This window comes from Pongo pygmaeus, chromosome 2 (assembly GCF_028885625.2).
Source record: "Pongo pygmaeus isolate AG05252 chromosome 2, NHGRI_mPonPyg2-v2.0_pri, whole genome shotgun sequence".
Lineage (NCBI taxonomy): Eukaryota > Metazoa > Chordata > Mammalia > Primates > Hominidae > Pongo > Pongo pygmaeus.
This window is the reverse complement of record NC_085930.1, coordinates 38,126,396-38,144,707: the sequence shown is the minus strand read 5'-3', so window position 1 is coordinate 38,144,707 and position 18,312 is coordinate 38,126,396. Positions and strand designations below refer to the sequence as shown.

Here is an 18,312-nt window from a genome sequence, read left to right as displayed (position 1 = left end):
AAGTTTCTCTAAATCATTCAACTGAATACTTATCAAATGGAAAAATCATTCCTTTGTTTATTTTCTTTTTTGCTGACCTGGCTATCTTAAGTAGTTAGAAGCTATATTATAATAGGGCCACACTATGGTAGCTTAAAATTATAGAATAGGGAGATTAAAAATATCTTACAGTGTTCATTCTAAATCTGATAGTAGTTTACAAGGGGTGTGTGTGTGTGTGTGTGCGTGTGCACACATGTGTGTGTTGGAGATGGGGGCAGCTGATATTCATGGCAACATATAGTATGTGCCAAAATCTTGACAATGATATATAATGCTAAGACTCAAATGGTTTCTTTTTTTAAAATACTTTTGTTTTAAACTCAGGGGTACAAATGCAGGTTTGTTACATAGGTAAAGTTGTGTCATGGGGGTTTTTGTACAGATTATTTCATCACCTAGGCATTAAGCCTAGTACCTATGAGTTATTTTTCCTAATTTTCTCCCTCTTCCTACCCTCCTCCCTCGGAAAGGCCCCAGTGTGTGTTGTTCTCCTCTATGTGTCCATGTGTTCTCATCATTTAGCTCCCACTTATAAGTGAGAACATGCAGTATTTGGTTTCTGTTCCTGTGCTAGCTTGCTACGGATAGTGGCTTTCAACCAAGTAAACTGTAGAGCTTTCACTAATACCCATTAAGGGCTGATCATATATAGTGAAAAGTTAAGCTACATGTAATATTTAGTGCCAATTAAAACATTTCATAAATAGTGCTCTTACTTTTCCCTCTACTTTTCTTTTTGTTTTATATCCTCTGCAGTTATACAGGAGATTTTATAGCTGCAGAAGAAATTGCGGTAAGGGGCTGGGGAGTGGTCAGAAAGAAATATACTGAAATAGCTCCTTTTGTTCTAATACCCAGACTATTGCTAGTAAGAGCTATGAACATTAGCCTTCAAAGAATCTAAAAATCAGCAACCTACTAAAATGTAAATTTTTTGGCATCTAGCCAGCTCACAGCAAGGTGAGAATGTGGTAAAGATGGCACAACTGCTCTGTATCACCCATAGTGTTCTAGTATTACTATAAAAACCCACACATAGGATAGCTCAATTTAATAAGAGACGAGAGCAAGTGAAGGCAGATGCAAATGGTCGTGTTGACTCAAAACTGCTCCTCCCAGTACTTTGTCAGCAATCACCCCTCATAAATCATGAAGTACTTTAAGCCAACTACTGTGGGCAAAAGGTATCTTTTATATTTAAATGATCAAAATGAAATACCTGGTGTAGATCTCATTGTTAAACAGATCATTTTCTGCTTCTTCCCCCAACAATACCCCCCCAAAATTTTACTTTTAGGTTGAATGACTTTTAGGAGGAGGGTGAAAGCAAAGACACTTAATTTTGATAAAGCAGTCAGAACAGTATCCAAACGGGAGAAATCCAAATAAAAGCTCTGAAGTACCTCTGTGTGAAGCCACTAAACACGGCCCATCATCATCATAAGACCTGGTCCATATGTACCACAGAGCAGACTCCATGTCTGCAATACCACAGAGCACCACCAGAGTAGACTAGACTTGCAATTAGCACAGGGTGCGGTTTTCAAATTTTTTTTAGAGCTGGAGCCACTCCTCCGTTGTTTTTTTTTTTCATGGACAAATTATCATGAAAAACTTTGAAATGTTGAAATAGACTGAAGTCTCACTAATCAAGTAGAAATAGCTCCTCACCTTCCTCAACTGTCTTCATTAACTCCTGAACAAGATCCTAGCATCAGAATGGGAAAACCTCCCATCTCATCCAAAGTATTCATTTTACTGATGAGGAGTGAATCTTAGCCCCAGACTGGTGAGGTAACTTGCCCAAAGTCAGAAATTAGCAGCAGATCTCACAAAATAAGGTCTCCTGGTGACCCACTCAGTGACTGCTCCATCTCACCACCAACAGCCTTCTGGCTCTCTGGGTACCCATTTGACTTCTAGACCTTTTTCACAATCACTAGAATGAATCTTTGGGCACCTTTAAAGGTCGACACTTGCTTCTGAATGGTTTTATTAACCTCAAATGTGCACTAAATAAAAACACAGTTTGATTTTGATGCCATTCAACTAAAAGAAAAAAGCTGATTAGTGGTGACTAAGAATGCCACTTATTTGGATTTGGGCAGATTCATAGGTATGATTTCTTACATATGAGGAATAGCTTAAAATTAAACAAGCAAACCTGCATTAAAGATAGCAAGGTCATTTGCCAGGGGCTCTAGTTTGAATAAAAACAATCTGACTTAGCTCATGAGGATGGCAATCAGCAGCAGCCTGATCTGAGACTGGCTCCCATTAACCACACTTGATTCTATGGTACGCGGTGCACGTTGCTAAGTGATTCAACAGAGGGAAACAGAGGACTGATTGATGGGCTTAGTAACTCTTAAGTGACTGCAATATACACATGCAGAGAATGAAAGTCTCCCTGTCACAACTGCTTTTTGCTTCACAGAAAGTGACCCAAAGTAAATTCATTGAAAACAAAACAAAACAAAAAAACAAACCAAAGCCCCTATATGCTTTTTGTAAACATTGTCTTTATCGTAAGCTTTGCTGTTCATTTTACTGGATTTGGAGGGTCTCACGATTTCTAGCATAAAACACCATTTTCAAGAGTGTGTAACTTGTCTATGTAAATTCTCCCTGGCCCACAGCCTGGAATGCAAATTCTGTTTCTGAGAATCACTTTGTTTTCAACAACATCAAAAAGAGAAGGGAGTAGGGGGGTGTTGGCGGTAGGTGGGGTGTGAGTTTGTTTTCACAATGATAGAAATTCCCTGTATTCCAAATCAGCTTATAAATTTTATTGAATTAGGCCAACTGAATTTTTTTCAGATTTCTGAAAAAATCAGATTTGGGCTGATTTACAGGTATGATTTCTTGCATATGAGGAACACCTTAATTTTTTTTTTTTTACCATAAATGTTTTGAAAACTGTCACAAATAATTCTTCCAAATGAAACAAACTGAATTTTCTCAACTCCCTTGTATATTACCATCTCAGTGTAGGAAAATTTTAACACCTTAAAAATGAAACCTGACAATGACAAATTAATACACATAACCATTAGAGTGCTGTGACTTAACCTCTGTAGCTACTGTGGTCCATTTTTGATGTCTGGTTGTATTATGACATTATAACTATCACCAAAAAACTTTTTGATTACTCGCTTTAGAAAAGTGTCCTGAGCAGTGCACTATTCATCTTTCTAATAACATGAAAGTGAAATAGAAGAAAAGAAAAAAAAATACATGGGCCACTGGCAAATGCAGGATGCAGACTATTTGGGAAGTTTTATGGAAACAGGCATGACTGCAAACACTTGGTAGTTGGTTTGATTCATACGATTGAGAAGTGTGGATGGTTTCTGGAAAGTGCCTTCTAAGCTGAAAGGTAATCAACTGAAACATGTAATATGCTTTTACAAGGTTCTTCTAGGGAACAAAGGTTTCCTTTGATAGTATAAGCATGCTTTGAATCTGCATCGTGAGCCCATAGGAGCTTTGAAGTCCGTATAAATACTTGAGGGACAGACCTACTTAGTTGCATAGGCTATTACAAGAGAAACAGGAAAAATCCATAGTTACTTGCTGTAGTTGGAAGGCCCTCTGGGTTTCTTTCTTCCCTATTTATTTTAATAATTTCTAAGCACTGTCAAGTTATCAGAAAGCAGAGGGGAAAAAGTTGTAAAGCGAAACCTTCTTCCCTAATTAAAAAAGACTGAAAGACTGGCATTCTGAAACTTTTGAGACCTGTTTCGTTCCCTGTAGTGTCTAAAATATTGTGAAGTAACAGAAGTGGGACTTTTTATTTGAGTTTTAAAAGATGAAATACTTTAATTATAACTTCTCAAGTCATTCATTTGCAAGTTATTTGCACAGTAACATTAACTATATGCTATCATTAGGCAAAGTAATTTTGTCATAGTGACTATAATTATTCCAAGTTTCTTCTACAATTTTCTCTTCTTCCATCGCTACTCTACTTTCTCCCCTTGGTGTATCTCACATAAGCATTCAGGGTGTGGTGAGTTTTTTTAATTTTGGGACAATTTTCTAAACCAAGTGAATACTTTTTGAAATCTAAATCAATAACCAATCAATAAAGGTCAGGATGGAAATGTATCTATATGTCTAATATATATAATATATAAAATGTTTATATGTGGCTATATATAGGATATTTATATATGTGGATACATATAAATGGAAAATTTACATCTCTGTTAAAATATAGTTTGAATTTGCTTATATTTTATTATTATGTATCAAAATGGCAATTTCATTTGGTTCAGCCAAATACATGTATATGTATGCATGATATACATGATTACATATGTATTATATATCTATGTATGTATCACACAACACTTATTTGTACATGTCAGTAAAAATTAAGATCACCTGCTAGTTATCAGTAGTAGTACTTCATAGCTCACGACATTTTTACATGAAAAAGTAACAGAGAATATCATTTTAGTTCCTCACTGCAAATCTCCTATTTGAATTTCATACTCTTTGTTTTCTTTGCTGATAGTATATATGAGCAGAATGAAGATCTCTTTAAGTCCCCTTATATAGATACCTGCTATAGAGACACTACAGAGAGTTCAGTCTTCTTTCTAAAGAACATGGTCTGGTACTGGCCATCGATCCCACTTAGCAGTGACACTGCTGCAGACTACTTACTGAACACCTTGACTATTGTAGGTGCCTCAAACACGTTGTCCTCAGTTACTAGCATGCACACAAATCTCTTTTCATCACTGATCCTTGCATTACTGATAGACAAAGTGTAGTTTTCTGAGAGGCTCAATCTGTCTTTGTATTCTGGTACATCGTCGTACTGCACACTTTTCTTTGTAGAGGACCTGAAGGCAATAAATACTGGGGAGCCATCGGGCTTTTCCTAAAAATTAAAATAATAATACATTTAAACACAAGCATATTCAGATGTTTCAGGATTACATTCAAAATAACATTTCCTTGGCCATATTCTACCAACATCTATATTTTTTTGTCTATGAAGAATAATTTTTATACAAGTCTCACATAAATATTTGATTACAGAAAATCCTTTGTAAGAGAAGCCGTAAGATCTTTTACAGATATCAATTTAAATGAGTGAAAATGAAAGGGTAGAGCTCTAGGAATCAGATTTTTTTTTTTTATTGAGAAGACAGAATTATTAACTGTTTTGAAACTTACATGGGCTGTATATGTTTAATAGAAAATAAAACATAGATAAATGCAAACAAAGGTACAAAATGATGTTCAAATAACCACCACGGCAGGTATACACTTGAGCTGCAAATACTGGTTTGGATATTTTGGGCAACTATCTTTGGAATATTCTTTACTTTAATCCACCTATTTTAAATGTCCACACCTCTAACCAAAACTGATGGAGCTGACCTTTATACATAGAATAGTTTAACCAGTCTTGATGGAGAAACAGTATTTACCCTTGTAAAATAATTATGTCCATTAAGGAATGAATCAGATTAACTAATACAACCCATAGTTTTGCTGAGTCATAACAATGAGCTCAAAAGGCTTTCATACAAAAACATCACCAAAATAAGATGTACTCTGCATACACAATTATGCCAAGAGCACTGAGACACATAATGCATTTGTTCCTCTGGTCTCACAAAAATTCTCTCACCTAATAAGCAACTTAATGTAAAATCAGGGGCAGTCCCTCCTTTATGTACCCTACAAGACCTTTGAGAAAATTAAATGTGATATATGTTATAGTCCATGACAAATTTTAAGATTCCATGGAGGATTCAGTTTTAAGAATTAATAATATCAATTACTAAGTTAATATTGGAGTCCAAAAGTTTTATTTGCTGAAATATCTGAGTACATCAATAATATTCTTCTTAACTCTTTTAATCACAGGTTTACAATGCAAATCCTCTTGTTAAGTCATTCCTTCATTATGCAAAGTATGTTAGACCACTACCTTAGTCATCCCCTTACGCAATAAATAATAGTTACTAATTTTTGAGCATTTAACTATATGGCAGGTGTTTTCTCTGGGCTTTCTATGCAGTAATTGGTTTGATATTCATAACAGCCTTATAAGTTAAATTTAAATATTAGCCTCATCTACAGACTAGACCATGGAGGTTGAGTTTGGTTAAATAACTTCCCAAGGTCTTGGCTGGGTAATCTTAGCAGAGCAAAAATTTGAGCTTAGAGCTTGGCTTCATTATGGTTACACTGTACCACTCTTGATAGCCTTCAATCCCTCTTCTGCACCAAGCACTATGGCAGATAATGGTGAGGAGATGTCAGGAGTAGGGTTGGGAGGAGTGAACAGGGAGCTATAATCTCCATTCATAGGGAGTTTACAATATGATCCAGGAGAAATCAGGCCATTTCTTCTCTATGTTTACTTCAGCTCATTTTTCCAAAACTTTCCTTTGTCTTTTAGGTGGTTACATTAAATTAGAGCATATATGCTATTTCTACAAATCAAGATTGACTTTAGAGCATATAGTCCCTCAAATGTATCTCAGTTTATTGCTGAAGTCTTTGCTTAACTAAAAATTTGAAAATTGCTATTATTGTTTGATTTCCAGTGCCACTGTGCCAGTTCAGTTTAGGTGAACCCTACTCCCTGGGTGAATGCTACTCCCTGGGTTATAGTTAGAATTTTCTATGATCATAAAAGTTTGCCATCACCTGACTCCATTTATTTTGGCAGCAAATTTGATTGAACAAGTTCATTATGTGGTAGTCTCCCAGGCACTTGGAATTTTGATGGCGCTAATAGACTCTGTCCTCAGAGGCTTCTACTTCAAATTTCCACATTTATAGGAAACCGGAAATAGTTCAAAGTTATGTTGAGTGAACTGGATACTAAATAGAAGGAAGCCACAGAGAAATGCTGTGCTGCCTTACCACCTTCCTTTCCTTTCCTTTCGTTTCCCACTCACATGAGCATAGTATGGATAGGATTCTGCAGCATCACAGACACGAGTTCACTTTGTGGAAAGATTACTACAGGACAAGTACTAGGTAAGTATTTTGATATCAATGTCTTCGAGTACTCTCACAACAACACTATGAGGAAGATATTTTTATCTCATTTTATGGATGAAAAATAGGGATTAATTCCTCTGCCCAGAATCTCACAGTGAGCACATTGTGGAACCTGCTGATTTCAGAACCTATATTTTAAAAGACTGTGTTAAATCACCCCTTGAGTGCAAGCCTAAGCACATTTCTTACAGTGTGTTCTGCAGAATGTTTGTTCTTGGAGATATCTGAGGAAAAAAGTTGTGTGGTGAAATAAATCTAAGCAATGAATCAAACTATGACCCTCAGACAATTCTTAATGCATTTTACATATGAAAGACTCCGAGAAGTGATGCAATAAACTTTTTGTAAAGTATTTGACCATCAAATTCTTTTCCTTTGCAAATACCTTTTAACATTTCAAGGAGCTAGGGAAATTTTGATATTGTATATCTACTTGAAGCTTGCAGATTTTCATGAGTCTCCTGTGGTCCAGCATTGGGAAATTGTACCACACAAACACGTTGCATTAATAGTGATTAATTAAATTGAGACATTTTATTAGTCAAAGTTACGTAGCCATTCCACATCTCCCTACCAGGATCTCTACCCTCCATTTCCAGACGCATTTGTACCTTCATACCTGAGAAAATTTGATTTTACTATCCGCAAGAAATATGGGAAAAAATCAACATTGTTAAATATAAAAAGGACCTATAGCATCAACATGTTTTTAAGGCTAAATGCCAGAATCAAGCTTGTAATACTGATGATTAATTCCGAAAGACTGTCTAAGGCTCTATCTACTGATAAATCTTGTCTTTGCAATAATAACCACATCAAATAGAACATGAGCAAATGAAGAAAGGTTGCCATCCTCCACTGAGTTCAGTCCTATAATCCACTGATTTTATTCTGGAACTTTGCCTTTTTCTTTGCCTCTAACACTTAAGGTGGAATCTTTCAGACTAATACGCTCTAAGAACTAAGTGTTTATTTGCTTTATTTTAAAATATCATTTGTTATGTAAGATAGGAATTATTTTTTGCCATATTCCACACAATTTTACCTTCCTACATTTGTACTCACAGTTTAATATTGCATTTAGGTTAATTTGAAATTCACAGTTACTCACAGAAAGAATTTTATTTAAAAGAACAAGGGCAATTAACCAAGTCCCAGGTAGGTCACACTTACATATTTCCATTTGCCAAACATGAGATTCTGAGGTACGTCAAGTCGGCAAGGCATGATAATGGTATCTCCATATGCTGAATTTACAGTATACCATCCAAGGCCTTTGGGGGGAAAAAAAAGAAGAGAGAAAAAGAGAGAGAACAAAATTTTAAATGTTTTCTTGAAATGACAAATAACTTAAAGATGCATGTCGATGAAGGTTGTCATCTGCTATAGTTTTATTTTAAATGGTATACAAAAGGTACGAGACTAGAATATATTTTCCATTTAAAAATTACCACCTTTCTATTTAGTTACTGAACCTTTGAATCCTTGAATATCACACAATCAAAATTTGTAGATCTCCAATTTTACCAGAGAATAGATAAGTGGTATATTCCAAAGGAACATAGTGGAATCTGCAGATGAATTATCTTCTTTACTGTATTTCATAGAAATAATTTCCACCATATTTTATAGAAATGTGGGACTACACAAAGACTAACATGATTAAAATTCTCAAAACTAGCTTTAACTAACTATATTTGTGTTTTTCATTTGAAAATATTATCAAATTTTTCTTCTGTAAAATTCAAAAAACTATTAAAAACAGAATTAATACACATAAGACCACAACTGAATTTTATTTATAAGGCGAAAGTGGCTTATTTTGTAGTAGTATAAATTAAAATACTAATTTAATTTTGTATAAAATATTAGCATAGTAAGAATTTATAGTGTGAACATGCTTTATAAAGTGCTATTTACAAAGTGATTATGTGAATTTTTGGAAGACAATATAATTTAAATCACAATTTTGTACATACAGAAAGCTGCCTCATCTTATTTAATTCTATATCAAGCAAAATATAAATGATAAATAATTAAAATGTGGAAAGAAGCAATTTTTGCATATGAATGAAAAGTACTATTCAAATCTGGATATATTTATGAAGGTTAAAAAAACTCAGGCATTTAAATTGGTTATAGTACTTGGGAAACATTTCAATTTTTTAACCTTATTTTATTTACAACAATCTTTAAAATTTAGAACTTTCACAACTGAATATCTATTAAGGTGTATCATAATTGGGTATAGAGTGTGAAGGGCTATTTTAAACAGTAGAGAAAAAAATAAACAAATGATATTTTGTCCACCAGGTGGTGCTAAAATGCAAAGCGACGGCAATCTGCAACACATAAATAAAACCATCTTCTGACTTTCTGAAGAAACAGGACTGGGAGGATGCCATCTTTTGATTGTTATCTATCAATCACCATGTATACCAAAATTTCATTTAAGATTGAGAATTTTGCCCCAGTGAACAGAAACATAACAAAGAACACACACTTCATGTAAATATGCAACATAACAACTAGTTTTCAGCATTTTTAACATTGTTAAGACAGAATACAAAATCTGCAAATAAGAATGTATTTTCATTTACTACTTGAGACATGAGGTTTACTTCAAATTGCTTATCATATGTTCAGTCTCATAATAAAAACTTATCTCAATAATTTTAAAATTGTTTTGTGTTCTCCATACTGCAATTATAATCCCTTTTAACATCAAACCAAGCATAAGACTGTAAATGGAGAAATTTGTTTCATTCAACTTTGTTAAAATAAAAATAAAGGAGGTTTAGACATGTGGCTGCAGACATGCAGACTAATAACATTTAGGAAATTGCTTTATTGCACATTACATTACTTGTTCTCTGTGATATTTGGCTCCTAAATGTGGAATTTCTGCTGTGTGTATTAAGACTTGTTCATACACTTCACAGGTAGAGGTCTGCAAAGCCAAGGAAAGCATTTTGTAATTTCGTATTTTGTTTTTTTATCGGCTTATAACAAGGCACTTGAATATGTAATAATTTTGAGAGGATCCATCTCTATGCCTTAATTTATGTCAGGGCATGCACCTGTAATTGTCTCCTGTTATTTGAAATTATACCTTCCTTTGGCAACTAACAGTGTTTTCATGATTGGCCAAGGAGTGAAAACAGTTTACAGAGCTTAGGTACCAATGAAGTGAATCCTTTGCCAGCTAAAGGGAAATAAGAAAATTCCTTTTCCAAGAATTTAATGCTTTGCCCTTTCTCACAGACCATTTTTCTTTTCTCTTCTCTATAGAACTTTAATGTGCTACATACACATAATATTTTATAATGAGTCTTAAAGCTGTATGAATTTTAAGTACATAGTATATTGGCATGATGGAAGCACAATCAGAACAGGGAACAGATCATGTATTTTTAAGCTTTGTATCTCCAGAAACAACACCTAGCATCTAATGGGCACCTACTAAAATGACTCTGGAGTTCTTTCCATTTTGGTTATCAAATTAACATTTTGGAAAATCAGAGAGCAGCTGACAACACCGGAATTTTGAGAATCTCATTTCTGCCACATACTCTAAGGCCATTCATATCTTATTTTGGATGTGTAGAGAACTTGGATTTTGATTTTGGGTGGCAATCTCTGTCTTGAGGAGAAACAAACAGCAAACACATTTTATAGGAATTCATGGATGGAATGACAAGAGAGAACATTCTCCCTTCCCTTTAAAGAGAAATTAAAGATTGATTACTTGTGCTCCCTAATTTGCAAATGATACCATGAAATGTCTCTTTCCTCACTTGTGATGACCGTAAAGTAAAAGTTGTTTATTCAAGTATTGGAAATTCATGAATGGCGTCTTTTAATGACAGCTCCAAATCCAAATCCAAATCCTCAGCCAGGAAAGAACTTTGAAGAGCAGAACGAACACAAAGAAATAAGATACCACACTAGACAGAGGGCAGCAGGTAAAAAGCCAACAATTATGGATATAAGCCCCTTCCACAGGCCTAGGGCAGAATGAGTGGCAGTAAGTTGGATGGCATGTTAGGAGCCATAATCGTGCTTATTTTAGAATCAATTTTCAAGTTTGCTATAATAATCAACTTCTCTCTTCTTGTAAGAGTATACTGACTCCCAAGTTCATCTGATAGAAGGACTGAAGGCTTGCGTCTGTGGGAGAGCTAACATCTCGTACCCCCTAGGGATAAAGTTGTTACAAAGACCATTGCGATTTGGTGATAAATTACGTCCTAATTTCTAGTGATACCTTAATCTTTGAGATGAAGTGTCAGTGAGACCCAAAGTACCTGTCAACTCGAATGATTCTGTGTACACTTTTCATAGAAGAAAGAGCTTTTTATGTTTGAATTGCCAAGTCTAAAAATTGAGTTTAGCTTACTAGAATTCCCTTGCATTTTTTTCCCTGTAATATTTGTTAGTTAAATTATTCATGGTTTTGTAGCCTAGAGATTATCAGGCACTACTGGAAATATAGAATGCCTGTGACGTCCTTCCTCGAAGAGGCTAAATGTCAAGTGTAAACCAATGTGGGAATGCATAAGTGTGTTCAGTATGTGTTATGGCTATGTGTATAAGCACAGGTCAAAAGAAACTTTAAATTGGTCTAGAACCTTCTGTATTAAATGTGTTCTATAAATTTAAGACATTTTATGACTTATTATTACTGTTGCTGTTAAAGTGTCTTAACACACAATAAGACATAAAAATGTGTCATACTTGAGAAGCAGTGTGTAATTATTTAAGAATTTTAAATAAAAGGTTATTAACCAAAGGTAAAGAACAATAGAATTACAAAGGTTACATAGAAGTATTAACGGAAATTCAATGCGGTGAGCACAGGAAAAGAAAAATCTTTTAAACAAGTAATTCTGATATATAGAATCTCAGGCAAGTGACCACAAAATATAAGCTAGTTATAGTAATATGTTTTGTATAGAAAATGATTAAAAGAGGCACTGAAAACAGACTCTGGTAATGTTTTGAAGTTAGGTAAACATTTTATTTCTAATTGAAATAATAAAAATGTAATTTTGGCCATTTTGGTGACAAATGCTTTTTTCCATAAAACTAATTGCCAAATTCGGAGGAATCATTCTCTTTGCATTCCTGACATATAGACATTTGAATTGGGGTAGATTAAAATTCAGAATCTGCTACCACATTTCAAGCAGAAGAACATCAAATAATATAGAAAATAGAATGAGAATTAGACAGTCTATTTTCACATGTTGTAATTTAGCATGGTTAATTATTATTTATTGCACCAATACATTAATAGCATCATCATCCTTAAAAGAAGTTTTGAGCTGTAGCTCTGCTAAGTGTCATAAAAGGGTTAACTGCAATTATAATGGACTCAGAACTTATAAGAACTAAATGCCAGTTTCACAAAAATTTTACAGAGACTTATTTGAACAAATGAACTGTCCCTGAGGAGGGAGATAGAAATGAGAAGTTTATCCTTAGAAATTACTTCCATATTTTTTTACTAATTTTGACAGATAGACATGCTAATGCTCCTATTTGTTTCCCTAATGAATTAGGATATGTACAACTCTAAAGAAAATGTAAACATTTTGTAACACTAGTTTATAGCGGTGTTTCTCAACCTGGTCACTATTGGACCAAATAAGTCTTTATTGTGAGAGTGCTGTGCTGTGTATATTACAGGATGTTTAGCAGTAGCCTTGCCTCTACCCATTAGATGACAGCACCACTCTTCCCCAGTTATGACAGCCAAAAAGTCTCCAGGCATGACAAATATCCATTGGGAGGCAAAATTGCCCACCAAACCTTATGCAATTCAGAATCACTGGTTTAAACCTTCAGTCATTGGTTTCTCACATGTGATTAAACTGGGTTTCCAGTAAAGGAATTTTCAGAAAAGTAGAATCTTAGCATAGGACTAAATAATTACTGAATACAAGTGAAGGGATAGAGGCAGAATGATACATGATAGTATCTGGTTATTATCAAATTTGTTTGCCTCACAGAAACATTAAACTACAATGAGGAATTAATTCCTGACTTCAGGAAGAGGATTCCCAATCTCTTTACAAAAATGACAAAGATATTTTGTTTTAGCAAGTCTATTTCCTGTATCACAATCAAGGACAAATTATACATACTATATACATATGTATACTGTACTTTCTAAACCATACATTTCACATATATTGCATTTAATCTGATAAAATATCATAGTTCTACTGATAGAGTGAAAAAGGTATTTTTTTCAAACCTGAGATTTTATGATTCAATCACATAGAGTTATCTCTCAACTTCTCCCATACTTTATTGTATAAACAAGAGTTTAAGATTATCATCAAGGTCATGAGATACATAAAATAAGTTCTCTGTGTGTGCATTTATGCATGTGTGTGTGAGATACAAAGGGCTATAACTGCCAAGTAATTTGGAAGGGACGCTGAGTGAGAGAAGTTACCTGATGATATCTAATGTCATTTTGCGAAATAGAAAGGGCTTTTTCTCATTTCTTTTTCTTTGTTAATTTTCCTTCAACAAATGGGGGTAGTTGGAGGCCAATTTGGGTCTGCTGCATCTGAAGTAGGGATATGTTTGTTCAAAATTCATTTTCTGCATTGCCTTTCTCAAGTGTTATACATTATAATGTAGATATAATTGAGTGAGGCCTACAAATAAGACAAATAGTAATTATTCCTTCTTCTTCCCCCCACCACTTGCCACTGTGGAATAATCTTCAGAGGGAAAATGTCCATGTTACTAAATTATAAACTACTAGTAGTACCCAGGATTATGTTTTAAGATAGGTACTCTTTATTTTACTTCCAAGTTAGATATAATTTAATGCTCTAAATATTTATCTTTTTATTAAACTATAAGCCAATGTAATAATTCATATTATGTCATAGAAAGAATTACACAAACAATAAAGTTTTAAAAATACATTATTGATATTTACATTGCTGTGCAGAAAATTACCTTCTTAATTTACCTTAGCCTGATAGTTTGTTATTCTACAAGCATGAAATGATTTATGAGGCTGGATAAGTCACAGTTTCTCCCAATTAGTTTAGGCTTTACTGCATCTCTACCTAATTTTTATGGTTCCTTGGCCCCATCTACTCCATTCAGATTCCTATGTTTCCTTTAAGGCCTATCTCAAAAATCATCCAATCATTCAATCATGCATCAAGTATTTATTGGACACCTGCTGCAAGGCAAGTTTCAGGTGTGCTTTGTGAAGAAAATGTATAAGTAAAATACCAAGGCCTTTTCCTTAAGAAACAAGATGAAATCAGTGTGAGGTTTTGGGTTGGTAAACCAAATGCTGTGGGACTGTATAGAAAGGAATCCCAGCAATGAGATTGAGGATATTGATAAAAGCTTCTTGGAGGGAATTTCATTTGACCTCATCACTGAATTGAGGTTTCTATAGATGGGAAGATAGGAACTACCTCAGTAGCACAGTGCATGAGAGGCACTGAGTGACGCTTGGTTTTCTCTCTTAGGGCAAACTCAATTTTTATTATAACAATTTCTACAGAGTAGATCTTTGATCTTCATAAGGAACATGTCCTAAGACTGGCAGTTTTCCCAAATTCATAAGCACACATAAAATTTCTCTAATAAAATGCAATAAAATGTTAGATCTCTATTTTCTCTTTACTTTCATCATCAACACTAGCATTTGGATTCCTTTTGGGGCCATTTTTATTATAAGCAAAAATCTTATTTAGAAATGATCAAAAAGCAACAGAATTGATTGAAGTTGTGAAACCTTATTTTTATTTTTTGAGTTGCCTCATGAATTTTAAATCAGAATATATGCAGATTCTACTGCACTCATTAGCATTTCTTAACTTGAGATCCAGGAATGAACTTTAAAGCATATACTATACTACTCTTTGAAATTTTGGGGAATACAGCTACAGGGTAGTGTGAGGGGAGCACTGTGGTGATTTGAGATTAGTATTCCCCCAAAATTGTCCCCTCTTAAAATTGTCCCCCCAAAAGCTATTTTTGCCTTAAAAAACATTTTAATGGAATATAATATAGATGGAAAAAAGTACACAGATCTAGACTTACATTTGAAATGTCACTAAAAGCACTGGGCTTTAGGGTTTCCTTGGCAATGATCCTCACATTCTTTGTTCTGAGCAGGAGACTGAGATTCCACATACTTGTCCACAATGAAACCTCTGTGTTACCAAGTCATCATTCCTAAATGATGAGTATTTTTGGCCAGGCTATGGGGTCTATGCCAACATGCTAAGGCACAGGCCTTTAAGTGGTGATGAACTTAAATAAAAAACATTTAAAAATACTTCATGCTCTGTATGCGTGGGAAGGGGGTGCTTTGTGGGGGATAGGCAGAAAGAATACAATGAACCAAAAACTCTAGATTTTGTATGTAAAAAGAATAATTGTCTCTATTTTGTTTTAAAGTAGATTTTCATAGTAAGGAGGACTAAACAGGAGAAATGTTTAAGTATGTTTTCCTTTATACTATATATTTTGCTCAAAAACGTATATGTAATTAATAATTTGTGTTAACTGAAGTTCCGAAAGTTGACTATTTCTTACTATCATACTTCTAATTAGGATTTGAGGCTGATTCCTTAAGGTGCTCATATAAGTAGAGTCCTTCACTCAGAGAATTAGTCAATACAATAAAAATAACCAGAAAAGTATGATTTTCCTTCTGCTCCCCTCTCCCCTGATTCATTTTCTCAATTTAGTTCTTGCTAAGGAACTAAATTTTCTTCAATTTAGTCTAGATTCTGATCCTGTTGACTTCATTTGGGAACTAGCTTAACTGGAGATGTAGAAACTTATATTTGAAATATTAGTTATATTAATTCAAGCTAAGTAATGCAAAGGAAAGATGAATACATTTAGATTCTAGTGCTCTGTACATTTTCTGAGCATGAAAATCTAAGTTTAACTATTTCAGAGTATCAGTTCTACTTAAAAGGAGAAAAATGACACTTTCCTGTGCATTTTACCACATAAGTTGTATTGAAATTGTGAATACAATTCAATTATTTTAGCAAGAAGAAGAGTGTACTGCATTCGTAAAAACATTATCAACAGAAAGGCAGGCATAATGCTTCCCAAAGGATCTTAATGGAATCATCTGAAGTAATGGAAATTTTTGGAGTTTAGAATGAAGTCTGTCTACAGAAAGAACTCAGTTATTGTGACATTATTAAATTTGTTTTCTGCAAATAGTTTAATGTCATGACAACAAAAAGATCTCTTGATTTCAGAAAATCAAAGCTATCTTTGATAACACTACCAAACTCCAAAATAAAAAATTTCTAATTGCTTCAATATCCCTAAAAATGCTTTAGAAAAAATATATCACAAAGACTTTTAGCCAATAAGATTATCATTGTTTTCACAGAAAGCATCTGTTAATAATAGCTTACATGAACTGTATTGCTTTAGCTTTTAAAGTAATATTCAATAGTATTAGAATTACCGACTTAGAAAATGTTGTGTTATAATTGAGGTAGTGAATTACCAGGGATAAAAAAGTGGATTATTAGGGCTACTAAATGAGCAGAGTAGTAGATTTCTGCTTCTGAATTGGTTGAGTGATCTTGTCCAGTATGCTAGCTTCTGGTATATTCCACATTGAGTATCTAACCTTATACTGAAAAATGTTTATATCAATTGAAATACCTTTTTGCTCTTTTCTTCACATGAATCACAATCAGCATTGCCTATGTCTCCTGAGGATATAGATTTGTACAATCAAACATGGTAAGTAATAAAGGTTAAAAAGCTATTTAATAGGTTTTTCCACATATTTGGTGCAGCTTGCTGGCTGATTTCCGAGACTTAGATTTGTGTAAATTCCATGCTTTTAATTGACAGCTCCCTGGAGGGGTTGCAATACAAGTTAAGGTCATAGGAAGAAAATTACGGCTTTCTATGGCATTTTGTCCTTTCTTTAAGAACAGAAGTCAGCTTACTATGAGATCTAGTTTTCTAGCTTTGAGGAGAAAGGAGAGATGGAATGTTTGTCCAAGATAAATTTTTGAAGGAGACTAAAAGCACAGGAAAGAGGAAATTAAAAATAAAACAAATAGTCGTATACACTTGGGAAATCAGTATAATCTGCTATCTGAAGATAAAATCATCTTTCTGCCTTAAGAGATGGTGTGTCACCTCAAGGACTGAGTGAGAATGGAGAGTCACGCCCATTGTAGCTTGCCCACAATGGTAGCCCAGTGGGGTAACTCTGGAATGCGTGAACTTAGAGAGTCATACTGACATCTATTAATATTTTAACAATAACTTTTCATGCGTTCCATTTTTCCTGACAGTCATTCTTCTTAATTGAAGAGTGGGAGGAAAGATGGGAAAAAGAACAAGATAATTTAGGAAGGCAATGAGTAGAGATGAGAAATATAGGAAGCTGTATTGAAAGGTAGGTTTATCATTTCTAAGGGTATGAAATCTGCATCTGAAGGTGGCTCCAGTTTTGAAATTTTCCAGTACTCCCAAAGATTTTAACTATTTGAAAACTTCATTTTATATCCCAGAGGCCAAATGTAATTTTTTAATGTCTTATATTTATTCTGCAATTTAGGAAATGGTTAAATGCACCCCCCAGAAGAATTTTTGGAAGACTAGCTATCATAAACAAGGTGGTAAAACATAAACGAAAACACTGGATAAGGAAAACAAGTTCTTACAGCAGGCCAATGGCACCTATAGACTGATTACACAGGAACTTTAACATGTGGACAGTGTTACTAAACCCTGACATGAACCCCTCTTCTGATAATGTGCTTGCTCTCAGTTGGTTTCCCACACTTGGTAATATTTGCATTCTGTCTCACCCGTCTCTGCTTCTCCTCTTCACATCCTTAGTTAAACATTATTAAATAAGTGGTTCATCACTTTTGTTTATTATTTAGGGAAAAAAGTCTCTGTGAAGTTGAGTGGACATGAAAATGTTCCTCATAGATCCCCAACTGCTGGGAACATAACTTACCCAACTGCCGCATTCTGTCTATTACCAGATTTGTGCTAAGGTTACAATTTTACCAGCTGTTCCCAGCTAATAATTGAATGCAGCAAGTATACTAAGACAGGCAAGTTTCTTGGTTACAAGAGACTCCTATGAGGGCTGACTACAGCTCACGGATACCCTGATTCCCTGATGAACATTCCTTAGACTGCATGACAGTCTAGAATGCTTCCACCCAA

At 34.3% G+C, this 18,312-nt stretch overlaps 1 protein-coding gene across 4 annotated transcripts in view; it reads right to left on the bottom strand.

Annotated features, from left to right (window-relative positions):
- The window catches only part of ALCAM (activated leukocyte cell adhesion molecule), a 206,996-nt gene that overhangs the window by 48,034 nt on the left and 140,650 nt on the right, over nucleotides 1-18,312 (bottom strand). For all 4 annotated transcript variants that reach the window (XR_010125667.1, XM_054479818.2, XM_054479820.2 and 1 more), the window contains exons 2-3: nucleotides 8,257-8,357; nucleotides 4,717-4,936 (exon numbers count right to left, since the gene is read on the bottom strand). Coding sequence is in view for 3 of the 4 variants with exons in the window: in XM_054479818.2 (XP_054335793.1) it covers nucleotides 4,717-4,936; nucleotides 8,257-8,357 (321 nt within the window). In the remaining variant the exon portion in view is untranslated. The remainder of the gene's footprint in view (nucleotides 1-4,716; nucleotides 4,937-8,256; nucleotides 8,358-18,312) is intronic.